Source organism: Sylvia atricapilla, chromosome 1 (assembly GCF_009819655.1).
Source record: "Sylvia atricapilla isolate bSylAtr1 chromosome 1, bSylAtr1.pri, whole genome shotgun sequence".
In the NCBI taxonomy this organism is placed as follows: Eukaryota; Metazoa; Chordata; class Aves; order Passeriformes; family Sylviidae; genus Sylvia; species Sylvia atricapilla.
Genome location: NC_089140.1, coordinates 107,288,939 through 107,302,797, shown reverse-complemented (window position 1 = coordinate 107,302,797; position 13,859 = coordinate 107,288,939). Strand labels below are relative to the sequence as shown.

The window sequence follows — 13,859 nt, the reverse complement described above, 5'->3', positions numbered from 1 at the left end:
GTTATGTGCCAAAAGCTTTAGTAAACTTGAGATAAACAACATCCAATCCTCTGCCCTCACCACTGATCCAGTCATCTCCTTGTACAGGGCTATTAGTCTGGTGAGGCTCAATTTCCCCTTCATAAATCCATGCAGCATGAGATTTAGCTGGAGGACAGTCACCAGTGGAGTACCCCAGGGGTCGCTGCTGAATAAATACCATTTAACTTCTTCATTACACAGTAGGATGATGGAGTGTACCCTCTGGAAGTTGATTATTGACAGGATGTAGAACTGAGCTGAGGAACTGCTGATACAACAAGGGACTGTGTGCCATTCAGAGGGACTTCAGCAGGGTGGAGAAATGGACCAACAGTAACCTCAAGTTCATCGAGGTGAAATGCACCTGGGGGGGAATAGTCCCCTGCTCTGTCGTGCCCCAGGTAATGAGGCAAAGCTGATCAGCCTGTAATTTCCTTGCTATCCAACCTTAAAGATAAGAGTGATATTTGCTTTCTTCCAGTCCTCAGGAAACCTTCCCCAATCACCATGATCTTTCAAAGATAATCAAGACTAGGCTCACAGTGACATCCTCCAGCTCCTTCAACAGTCATGGGTGTGTTCCATAAGCTCCTTGTTTCTGTTCCATAAGGACTTGTTTATGCCTAGTTTGTTTAAATATCCCCTAAGCTGATCCTTCTGCACTAAGGAAAATCTTCCTTGCTCCAGACTTGAAGTGTGGCCTCACAAGTGCTGAGTACAGAGGGACAAACCCTTTCCTAGTCCTGTTTGCCATACGATTTTTGATACAAACCAAGATTCCATTGACCTTCTTGGCCACCTGGGCACACACTGACTCAGATCCAGCTGCTGTTAACCAGCACCCCAGGTCTTTTTCCACCAGACAACTTTCTATCCACTAGTCTTTTCCCTGATCCACTAGATGGGTCACCTGGTCATGTCCTGTAGGTTCTCACTTGTTCACTTGTTTGAGGTAGACAGCTCTGAGCCCTGTTTGGTTGAATATCCTTCCTGCTCCCCCTGCACATTTTGTTTATCAGTAAGCAGAAGTTGCATTTTTTAAAATTATTTTTTAATTTTTATCTGATATATTATCAGATAAAAATCAGCTAGGAAAAAATGTTCAGTTTTTCCCTACACATAAGATGTTCTTTCTTCTAAGCTGATAGGGGCTGCTTCTGATAACATTCTCTGTCCTCTTTGAGTTCAGATAATGTAACTGTCCTTCACTAATTAAGTCCTTCACTATGCATAACATAGATGCACCAAGATGGTGATCTTCAGAAAAAAATGCAGGAGGAATTATTATTTAAATAAGTACAGCAGATACTTTTATGTGAGAACATTTTCAGTCCCTTGTGTGTGTTTCTCAGGCTGTATAGACAGGAACATAAGTGTGAAGATAAAAATATCTTAAATTTTATGAAGATTTATTATTTTTGTGGAAAAAATAAAAACAAAAAATACCCAAGAATAAAACAAAACAAACAAAAAAAAGGCATTAGAATATGCAATGGACTGAATGCTCAACAGAAGTATTGAAAGACATGATGTGAGGTTTGAGCAATGAAGGGCAGCATGGACTGGGAAGTTGTGTTACAATCCCAGTTATCAGATTTCTGTGTCTTTTCTTGCTCTGTGAAAAGGCAAGGTTTTTCTACCAGCGTTAATCAGAAATTAGGAATCACAATATTCACATGGGCTGGGCAATTATTATCTTTCCTTGGTTTATAGACATGGCAAAATAAAGTGTGAAGGTCAAGAGACTTGTATAAAACCAATGACTGTGGCTCTGGTGGGTGCAGCTACCCTTAAACACAGTACTGCTCTTATGATTTCTGTGCTTCAAGGAGGGACGGTGCTTGAACTAGTCAGTGTTTGGGTGGCACTGCTGATCAGCTGTGGCACTGCTTGCATATTAATGCATATTGAGTGGAAAGCCTCACAAAAATCTGCTACCGAATAAGCTAGTGTATTTTCTTTTACTTGTGACAGAAATGACTTAGCCCCATTCAGTGAAACGGGGTCAGTCAGTGTGAGGATGGAGTGTACAGTGAATAATGCCTTTTGTCAATTCACAGTCTATTTTTTTCCACTGTAATTTATGAGTACAATTAATTCTCAAGTATTATTATTTCCATCTCAGAATGAACACACAAATCTGTTTAAAAGTGTACAAATGTAGGCAAACATGTATTTAAGATATTTGCCAACCTAGAGTGCATTTACATTTTTACTTCTTTTTTATTTACCAATAAAGTCATCTAATTTGAATTAAATGCTAATTGTGATTGAAGGGAAAATGCTTTGAGACCTCTAGAGATCTTAGTGTCTCTTCCAAAGCAATTTGGGAGAAATTGAATTCTTCATGCCTGAATATACATTAATATTCTTCATCTGAACTTAGTTTCATTTGAAACTTTTTTTTATTATTTCTAAAAGAGCAAGATGTCTTGTTTATGCTGGAAGATAAGTGTGTTTACCTGCAAACAAGATAGAGATGGATTCTGTTTACCAGAAAAAAAAATCCCTGTGAATCTTGCCACAGCCACTAATGAGAGGAATTCTGCTTTGTGTGCAGAAGCACAGCATTAGATTTCAGGCCTCTATTCTCAAAGCACTTGCTGGAAAACAGGAGCCAGGGTTTCAGTCCAAGTGTGCAGGGTTAACCTCCAGGATTAACACCCAGCAGTTTGGTCAGCCTCCTGCGAAGTGTGTTCATGCAGACAGAGAAATGGGGACAGGGTCTCTCCTGTGCAGACTGTGTTGATCAGCAAGGGCTGAGACACGGTCCCTCTTTGGATAAAAAGTGTTGGTGTCTCTTTTCTTTAGAGAGGAGAATAGATATCTGAAATATGAAATGTGCTCAAAAATTCCTGCCTGTCTTCAGTGGTGAACATGCAAGAGATATTACTTGTTTTCAAATATGTGTTTCAAATTCACTTTAAAATTGCAATTTAGAGAATTGCATTTGTCAACAGCAGGAACTGTTCAGGTGATTTGGTTTACTTCTGTGCCTTAAGTTACAAAAAATTAGGCACATTAGCATTACTTAATGAGTTAAAATAAGAGATCAATATGTAATATGCAGAGATTGCCTGGAAGTGTCATCTTCAGATTTAAGATCCCTCTATACATAAGGTAAATCGACTTGTTATGAAGGCCTTTGCATCATAAAATGAACTTCACACGCTTAGTTTAGTCCATTTTGAATCTCAGGTTGTTTAAATTGCTTCGCTGTGAGTTTGTATAGAAAGGTGAGTGAGTGTTGGTGAAGATTTCTGGCCACTGACTACAGTGTTTGACTTAGGTTTTACTAATACAGAGGAGAACTGAGCTCAGAATTAAACAATTTCAATACACTGGTTTGCCTTGTAGCCAAAACAAGCGATGCTAAGTAGGAATGAGGTTGGGCTAAATATGGCCAAGTGTTAAGAGGTCCATGACTTGAAAATGGCCTTTTATTGACAGTGCATCTTAGCTGCGCATCTAGAAACATGCACTCCATGCAGATTGGCTGCAGACTTTGCCCAAGCACTGGCTGTCTGGGCTGCAGTGGCTCTGTGCTTGTTTTCAAGTCTGTAAGTTATAGTGCAAAGAACCAGCATCATAAAACTGTTATCAGGAGGCAAAACAAGCAGCATCAGCATTGCACTATCCTGAAACAAACTTATTATTGCCATCAATTGACCTTCACTATTGTTTATTTATTTGTAATAAGGGAGTGGAGTGTGGTTTTTATTTACTATACTTGGTTGCAGTTGTATTGGTGAATCTTTATCATGCAAAACTTAGTTTCTGATAATAATATCATCTTTATTGCTTCTTTTTCTATTAATTATGCCTTGATCTTTCTTATTCCTCCCATTTGAAGCATGCTTTGGAGAATCTAAATGCTTTGACTGTGAAGGTGGAAACAGGAGGGAGTTAATTCCAGATTTGATCAAGAATTGGCAAGTAAATTAGAGGTTAATTTCCTTCATCCAAATTGTTGACCATGTGAATCAGCCTGTGGAAGTGGCTGGTGCAGATGTCCTGCCTCATTAGCATGACTTTGGGAGTTCTGTAGATGAAGACAGGGCAGGGAGAGGAGGAGAGCCTGGGGCAAAGCCGGGAGTTGGCTACCTATGAGGCCTCAGCCAAAGGCAAATGGATTTCTCCTGTCCCCTCATTAAGTGGGTACACCCTGCTACTACACTTGTGATAGTGTTACTGTTTGTCTTACCCCACTGAGCCTCTCCACTTCCCCACTGCCTGTGGGGCTGAGCTGTTCTCCTCCAAAACCATCTCAGGGTTGGGGCTCTCCATTCAAATTTTTGCACATCTATCACTGACACTTGGCCACACCATATAAAAACAAAAAACCTCTCTTTCCCTCTGCCCTTTCCTTCTTCACTGTCTTGGTCTATATTCATGCGATAACTCCAAATCACCATGCAGTGAGGTGCTGGTCTTTCTGCTTACAGATTCTAGGGGCAATAGTCACTGATTCATAAAGCTGTGTTTTGAAAAGCAGTATTTAAAATTACTGGTATCTGTTAATTAAAATTTACCTGCAGTATTTTTTTTTCTTACTATGATCAGTTATTCTATTTTGTGTCTGGCTCAGAGTTCACAAGGATCTCCTTTGAACCTAATTGTAATTCAGCTACAAACTATGAGATTTGCCTCTTAGTCTCTGAAGGAAGTTCTGAGTATATTGTATACTCTTTTTTCTTTTTTTTCCCCTCAACCTGTTTAGAAACCTTAGAGGTGCCTGGTACAAGTACATGTTTTTTAGGGATACATATCTCATAGTAAAATGTGGTGTCTGTGACAGTAAGGTCTTGCCTCTGGCTTTTGAGGAATGTAGCATCAGTGATATGCCCTGAATAAATTAGATAAGCAAAAAATTCACAGCTCCACTGGGAGGTGAGGGGTTAGTGGTGCCTATTATCTTTGGAGTAGCTGATACAAGCACAAGTGATGAATCAAGAGGTTTATCTCCACTGCACAGAAGGTGAAGCACCTCATCAGCAAATATTTTCTGCCAGCCTGAATAGTCTCTCCATTGTGAGATCCTCTGGGAGTTTGTTTAGCTCACCAATAATACACTGAACTGCTATGATATGAGAGATTTCTGAGCATATTTACATGTTAGCTCAGGTAACATGGTAATAATAGAGGAGTCTGGCTATCCTGAATGACATTTTCCAAATTGTCTTGTAGCACAAAAGGAGTTAGGATGATCTCTCCTTTGGCAGGCTTAAGAAAACTTGCATATAGCATATACAAGTGCAGCTCTTCATGTCTGTACAGCTGAAGTGAGGTGGTAACAGATCCAGGCTTCACTGGCTTGATGAAAATAGGAATCGTGCAAACTTTTCCTCATATTTAAACTGCATACCTAGTCTGAGCTATCTGCCACGATCATGGTTCTCTGAATAAGAGATTCTTCTCAGTGTGCCCAACAATCATCACAGAACAGTTTGAGTTGGAAGGGACCTTTCAAATGTCACATAGTCCAATCCCTCTGCTGAACTAAATCAGTTTGCTCAGAGCCCCATGCAACCATTATGTGAAAAACTTGAGGTTTTAGGCTGAAACTATTGGTTCCAAAGTTTTTAAAGCTCACCCAAGTAAGAGGATGTTAGTTTTACAGTCCTCCAGTATTCAAGCTATCTTCAGCTAAAAACCTAAATTAACAGATTCGTCTCTATGTGCTCCTTGATCCTTGTAGAGTCAGAGTGTGAACTGCAAAATGAAGTTCATCTCAAATTACTCTTTGTCAGTTTTCTACAGAGAGATCCTAGGTGAACAGGTAAGTTGGCCGCAGAGAAAAGCACAAGAAAAGAGAATATTTCTTTCCTTTACTGTTCTTCATGCTATGTTTTCTGTTGGGCTTCCTTAATTTTATTATTCCTGTTAGTAAAACTGAATATCCAGCTCTAAGGCATTTAGGAAACACTGCACTGTCTGCACTGCAGGCCATTAAATCTTTGTAAATCAGCCCTGAAAAATCAGCCTTTCCAATACATCATTATCTTTTTGCATGGTGAGTTGCTCTAATTGCAAACTGCCTAGATGAGATCCCACCCGTGCATTGTAAAATCACCACAAAGCATAATTGGATGAGTCTTAACCATTCTTGGCAGTAGTCAATCTCTTTTACCCCAGTGGCTTGTGAAGGTATTAAAGGAAGACATCTTCAATGTAAAAGAAAGTATTGGCTACTTATTTTTACAGTGAGGAGAAATCCTTTTGTGAATGGGGAGGAACAGGGAATCTCCAGCAATAAAAATGTAAAAAAAAAAAAAAAAAAAAAAAGAATCCATTAACCTATTTATCACTCTAAAATGCCTTTTGTTCCAACAGCTTCACTGAGTTGCCTTCCAGTAGCTAAACATCATACAAATACTCTATTAAGTTCCATTTTTTCTTCAATTTAAACTCATTTTTAAATCTGTCATCAGTTCCAGCCTAGCTAAAGTGATACAGAGGGAATTTGAATACTCTTTTACTCTTCTAAATTGTGCTCGTGACCATTTCTTAACTTCCTTTCAAATGTGTTCATGCAAACAGAGGACAAGGATCTCTGCACAATTACTAGCAAAGGTGCAACACTACTGGTTTTTAATTCTCAGACTAATTGTATGCAACCTGCTGCACAGGTTGTCAGCACATCTCAAAGACAGCCTTGCATCTTTCCAAGGTAACCAGGGAGTTAATCTCCCATGTCAGGCAGCTGGTTCCCAAACTTAGCATTTATGGCTCTTTGGAAAGCCATAAACGGACATTCGTGTTCTAGGACACTTGGCTCAATGAGTTTGGTAGGGGCTGTCTGCATGGGAAGATCTGGGTCCAGAGTCAGTGTCTGATATTGCCTGCATGCTGCCTGTTGTTGGTGTATGTTCAGGTGTTGTCAGTGCTCAGCAGCTTTGTGGGATGGACAGTTAGGAATGTAGATATATGGACATAGATATTTTTTAAAAGTGTTTATTGGTTTTCCAAGTTATTGTTTACCTGTTATTACTTTGGAAAAAAAATATATATCGCATGGAGATGTTCAGATCTTTAAAGTGTCATAAAATGCGCAATAAAAAATCACTGACACCAAGAGCGAGCCAAAGAAGGCACAGCTCTTTATGTAAGACTGGTGTCATAAAATATTTAAATCCTTTCAGAGTGTGTGGCTTTCAGCTCTTTCATGCAGATAAGCGTCAGACTGTCAGGCAGCTTTGCTTAAGGAACATGGCACTATCTATTAAACAATTTCTCTTAGTTTCCTAAGAAAACTATCTAGTTAAATATTTCTCATCAAAAATAAAGCTTGATTCATCTTTTTGTTCATCTCACCTTTATTAGGTACTAACCTAGTTACTCAGGCAAGTGTATTAGAAAGGTTTGATCTCTTTCTTTCTTCTTTTTCTTTAACTTTTTTGAGTTAGAAAACTTCTGTGGCAATGTACCAGCCATTTATGCCTTTGGAAAATATCACCATCCATTCCTATTCTTAGAGCAGCTTAGAGCCAGCATTTACTGCAAGGACACTACCCCTCAGAGAGACCATAAAAACATATATTAGCCAACATAAGTGGGATAAGTGTCTCAGAGAAAAGGGGGAGACAAAAGCAACTAATAAGATTTTACATATTCAGGTAACTTCTTGGTCCTCAGTTCTTCCTGTATCATTGTTTTGGCCCTAGAGTTTTGGGGGGTTGTTTGGGTTTTTTTATTTGGCTTAGAGAGGGAGAGGTAGGCTTGTGGAGATTTTGGTTTGCGTTTGGTTTCCTTTTGGGGATAATGTTTTTATTTTGCTTTCTGTTTGGGCATTTTTTACTAAGAGATTCTTGCTCCTTTTGCCTCTTCTCACTAGGAAGGAGCTCCTTCCAAGGGACTCCAACTATACATATATTGTTCCTCTATGGTGGTGCTGAGATTTTTCTGGCTAGTTCTGTCCATCCTTCTCTGAAGTTTTTAATCCCACAAAAATCTTCTAGTGGGGATTCTTACAGCTGCATTCACAGTTTCTGCAAATAAAATACAATCCTTCTCTGGTACCATCTTGGGTTACCTCCGAGGCTTGTCCTGGATCCCAAGCAGACTCTTTGAAATATAACAAAATCAACATCTTTCAGTCTGTCCTTTTCCCTCCTGTTCTTTCTAGGCATCTTCCACTAGTTCAGGATGACAGGATGGCTTGAGAAGGCTGAAATTTCCTCTGAAGTATAGGGCTGATTTTAGTGTCTTTAGTTTGAAATTCAAATGATTTAAGTTTCTTCGCCCAGAAATGAACTGCTAAATTCAGGTGGCATCCCATAGGAAGTCATGAGGTACTGCCCTCTCCTGGGTTTTCTCTGCATTGGGGAACACCAGTACAGCCATGTATCACTGGAGACTGTCTTGTAAATTTTCAAAATCACCAGAGTTGCACTGATGAACTTACAATCTTTAGTCACTTTTGTACTCTTATAATTTTATTCCTACTTCTGTTTATTTCTGTTGAGCCTTGTATCTTGTAGTTGGTTCCTGAGTGTCCAATATTTTTCATCTCGCCTCTTAAGTTCCAGGTTTCCCTTTAAAGGTAAAAAACATTTAAATTATTTGTAAGTGTGTGGTTCTGCAGTAGCAATTTTAAGAATGGCACTTTGCCATTCCCTGTGATGCTAAAACTCCCATTAGGCTCATAGTCATACCCTGGTTTACTACTACCACTGCTTTCTGTTGTTACACACTGACTTAGCTCCTGAATTATTTCCATCCTAGGGCAGAAGAGATAAATCTCTAGACATGTGTGTTTCATTTGTTTTAAAGAATAAAATACTAGACAGAATATAATTTTTAAAAGATATATTAGAAAAGCTGACCACTTCAAATCCAATGAATTTAAGTATACTTTTGCATCTCTAAAAACACCAACATGCCTTTTCTCTCACATACAAGTCCTGCATGACTCTCTTATCTGTTTTCACGAACACAAAAATCAGTTCAGTGGCATAAAGAATTGCTTGTCAGTGGCTTGCAGCAGTACAGAAAAGCTTGATCCCCTGGGTTTGTTTTTGTTATGGGAAATTATTACACTGCAACATATGCTAAATTTTCTTGAAACTGCTTGTTGTTTCATAGACTGTTTTTCAAGCTGGAATTCAATTTGTGTTCCATTCACTACCATTTCTTACATTATTCCTGTGAATTTTAACAGCTTTATTTGAATTGGCCTATGAACTTTATCATCCCCCTCAAATCCACAGTTATAACCTGCCAGTCCACTAATCAACTTTCCAGTAAATGTTTAATCAGTTTATCTCAGAAATGCCTTTTTATGTAGATTTCCAAAAAATTTAGACAGATGCAAGCAATCAGGTAGTCTGTGTTTGTCTGTCCATCTAACCATTTTTCTGTTACTTGCAACAAGATGTTTAAAAACCTGTTGATCAGCATCTTCCCTCTTCAGACATGTCATGAAAATAAGCAGCTGTGGAGGTGTCCTAATGCAGCAGGCTTTCCTACTAACAGGAGAAAAAAAATCTACAATGTTTAGCAGACACATGAGAATCCACTCAGGAATGAGCAAGCAGAAATACCCATACTGCAAGAAACTCTTCAGTCAATGTACATAATACAAGACCCTGAAGAATTTTATCTCAAAACACGGATGTAAGCTTTGCTGCTCCTGCGGCTTGTGGGTTGCACAATGGCTGGGGACATACAAAGAGATATTTAGGAGGAAAGTCTCATCCTTTCAGGGTCATTCTTTGCAGGGTCACTAGTTGATGTTTAAATAAGTGAGAGGGAATAGGCTCCAAAGGCATCTATTTTTCCTTATCAGCTGTGAAAGCAGCTCAAGTGCAGGCATCTGTCATAGACACCTGTGTGTACAGTCAGCCTAATGCATCCACTTCCATCACCTCTCTGTACGCAGGAAGGAGTAAGATCATTTTGTAGGGATGATTTTGTCTGTCACTACACCCCGCACAAACCAACTGATGTCAACTGTTTAGGAGCCCTGAATTTGCCCCCTACCACCACTGGGTAACAAGGGCTGCTCCAGGTATCAGTGATGGGAGTAGATCCAACACCTGTTGCTGTGATTGTGCCAGTGAGCTCCAGAGAATGACCATGCAACTCCACCAGTGTCAGTTGTCACAGAGGAAAATGTGTTCAGTAGAGAAAAATGCCTGGCCACCCCTACCAGGACTATCAGCCCCCCTTGTGTGACCCATTTTTGATTTCTTAAGAGGTGTGACTTGAGCTATTTATTTTTGTAGGAAGACCTACTGTGTGCTAACAGGTAATCTTCGGAAGCACGTATTTCAGTAATTAGCCCAGCTTGTTCCTAAATTAGGTGTATTGATCAAGCAGCTCAAAAGGGACTTTGTAGTACCAGATGTGGCTTGGTGATGAGCACACCCCACCATCCTTGCTGCTGCAGCAAAATGAGTGTGCTGGGCCCCACTGTCCCTGTGCTCTAAGCTCTGATCCTTTCCATGTTTGCAGGATTTCATACTGCAGCCTCTGGGGATGCCAAGGAAAGAAGCATGGAGGAGAAGTGCTCCTGTGAACCTCAGTAACCATGAGAGGGCTGTCTCAAGCAGCAGGCACTGGCAGGGCAGGGCTGACCCTTTCGGTGTGGTCGCTGCCTCCTCGGGGAGCCGACTGCCTGAGCAGCAGGCAGCGAGTGAGTCCCCTCTCAGCTGGTTCAGAGGGGTGTATTTGCCTCCTGCCCTGCACCCATTAAACAAGACATTTGTCAAGGGCGGTGAGTGGCAGGACATAGACAGCACCCAGGAGAAGCGCAGGGCCTTCCTGCAGGACTTCTGTAGGAAGTACAACAGCAGAAAGAAGCTGCAAACCCACCTGGTGCACCTGGTGTCAAGGATTTACGTGGAGGACAGGCACAAGGTTCTGTACTGCGAAGTGCCAAAAGCAGGCTGCTCCAACTGGAAAAGGGTCCTCATGGTGCTCAGTGGACTCGCTGCTTCAGCAAACAACATTTCCCATGACGATGTGCACTATGGAAAGCATCTAAGGAAATTGGACAGTTATGACCTAAAAGGGATCTACACACGCTTGAACATGTACACCAAGTTTATATTTGTACGTGATCCTATGGAAAGACTGGTATCTGCCTTCAGGGATAAGTTTGAACATCCAAACAGCTACTACCATCCAGTATTTGGGAAGGCAATAATTAAAAAGTATAGACATAATGCAGATGAAGAAGCATTGAAAACAGGATCGGGAGTCAAGTTCAAAGAGTTTATCCAATATTTGTTAGATTCCCACCGACCAGTAGGAATGGACATTCACTGGGAGCAAGTCAGTAAGCTCTGCTATCCCTGCCTCATCAACTATGATTTTATAGGAAAGTTTGAAACCCTGGAAGAAGATGCCAATTACTTTCTGCAGCTGGTAGGTGCTCCAGCTAGTCTGAAGTTCCCTAAATTCAAAGACAGACATTCCTCTGACGAGAGAACAAGTACAGAAGTAGTGAGGCAATACTTAAAGGAATTGTCTAAGGAGGAGAGACAGCTGACCTATGACTTCTATTACTTGGATTACTTAATGTTCAATTATACATCACCACTTGTATAGCACTAGAATAGCTTCAGGCTTCTATTAGATATTTATCATTTTGGGATTCAAAACAACTACTTCGACATTAGCCCTGAAAGGAAACTAAGTTACTGCTAAGTAGAGTTGTCTTGAATTAGAGGGGATTTTATAAGCTAGAGTGATATCAATTGATATTAAATTATGGAGAATGCAAAGAAAAAAAAGACCTGTAAACAGCATAAATTGCACTAAAATGCCTGAAAAGGCTGCTTTTACCATCATGGATTATCCTATGGAAGCAGTAGCTCAGACAGCTGTTGCATTAGCTTGCCTAATTTTCTTTTAATGGTTTAAGGAAAAAAAAAATCAGAGTGGCATGATTCTTTTTTTGGTGTGTTTGCTTTAGAAATGGATTTTGAAAATACTTTTGAATGTATTTTTACTTCCTGTCACTTATTAATAAAGAATCATTGGTTAATTTTCTAAAATATTTACAGTGTTACCAGTTGCAAGGCTTGGGTTTTTGATTATTAGACTGTAGCCAATTTTAGACCTGATTTTTTTTATTGAAGGGCACTCTTGAATATGAATGCATCCAACTAAAAATGACACAGCAGCTCAGTTGATGAGCAGAGTAAATTTGGATTAGCCTGTGAAGGACCAGTCCACTACCTCATTTTGATTGGTGCACTGGAGTTGACAAGTATGATGACCCTCCTTTCAGAGAGCTGCTGCATTCAACAAAAATAAGATTTTAATGCACAGTGGATGCATCATTACACATGAATCATGTATACTGTGGTACCAATATTCATGGTAGTCTTTATTTTTGGTGAAAAATGCAAAGTTTCAGCATGGCAGCTCTGGGATATTCTGAGGTCTGCGCTGAGAAGCAATTTCAATGCAACCGTTGTGACCATCCTCGGCCTGCTGGTGTCTGATTATCAGCCCAGCTCACAGCAATCTGGTACAGAGAAGGTACGTGTTCCCATTGCCTCCCAAGCCTATAAGCTAGTTCTGCCCCCAGAGCTTTCTGAAGTTCACCTGTATTTTGCTGCCCTGCCTGCCTTGCCAGTAGCCACCAAGCCCCAGGAGGGGGTGCATGGTGCAGTTCTATATGGTGGAATGTGTATTGGTGATTTGTCCTGGAAGAAAATGTGTCCAGAATTCCACAGTCCTGGTTTGAAAAGGAATAGGTGCCTTCTACCCTTCCCTTCCCTCTCCTCCCACAAGTGCTGTCTGACCAATACATGCAGTTGATCATGGAACCATTGAAAAAGGCCTCTAAGACCATCGAGTCCATTGATTAACCTAACATTACCAAGTCCATCACTAGACCAGACCCCTAAAATGGATAGGGAAAAGTCTCTGCCCTTCCACAATAAAGATGTCATCTATGCCTTTCTTTCTGAAATGGGTCAGGGCATCTTGCTCCAGTGTTTCGATATAGCAGGTTGTAGGGTGAGGAAACAGCCTGATGGGAAAGCGATGCAAGTAAAATGTCCTTTTCCTCTGTTCCCAACCATTGGTCACAATTAATGCTATTATTTTTGTCTTTTCCTTCATCTCAGGTAAAGTATGATGTACAGATTCAGTCCTTCCACAGGAGCAATTGCTGGTCCCAACTAAAAGGCCAGCCCATTTCCTGGGTACTCTCACTACTTGATTCTCCCTCTCTTTTCTCCTCAGAAGAGGAAAAAAAAAAGCTATTTCCAGTCTCCATGTTGCCAGAGTGCAATCAAACAGGCTCTGCACCTCCCTCCTTGTGGCAGGACAAGCCACTCCAAGGGGAAAAGGTAAAAGTGCACTGGGCAGCCCAAGTCAGGGGTTCTGCTATCTCTGCCTAGCAGCACCCATAGCTTAAACCATTCTGTTCCCTGGGGCCATGGAGCAAAGAGGAGAAACAAAATGCCATCATTTTTCAACATCAGCATAAGATGTGGGGAGATGCATTTGCTCAGCACCAGTGAGAAGTTGCAAGGATGCCTTGGACAGGTAAACACACACCTGTTTGTGTGAGCTGTTCCTGTGCATGGGTGGACTCACAGGTGTTAACACCCAGAAGTGTTTGGGAGGAGATTTCTGACAGCTGAACCTCCCCTACGCATGCTTCTCCTTAGGTGAACAAAAATCTCCCTCTTTTAACACAGGATGGTGTTTGATTCCCACCTTCCCTGTCAGGTATCCCTCCTGGTTTTCCTGTGGGCTCCACCCCACAGTGCCAGAGCTGCACATTTGATTTACCCAGCAGGATCTATTTTTTAACTTGACCATGCATTTTCATGGCTGTTACTCTCAAGTGCAACTTTACATCAGGACATTAA

At 40.7% G+C, this 13,859-nt stretch overlaps 1 protein-coding gene across 1 annotated transcript in view; it reads left to right on the top strand.

The window, feature by feature from the left end:
• CHST9 (carbohydrate sulfotransferase 9) overlaps positions 1-11,988 on the top strand; it is a 79,683-nt gene extending 67,695 nt beyond the window's left edge. Inside the window, exon 3 of the mRNA XM_066330286.1 lies at positions 10,477-11,988. Within this exon, the coding sequence (XP_066186383.1) occupies positions 10,477-11,574 (1,098 nt within the window). The 3' untranslated portion in view covers positions 11,575-11,988. The remainder of the gene's footprint in view (positions 1-10,476) is intronic.
• Positions 11,989-13,859: the final 1,871 nt, after the last annotated feature.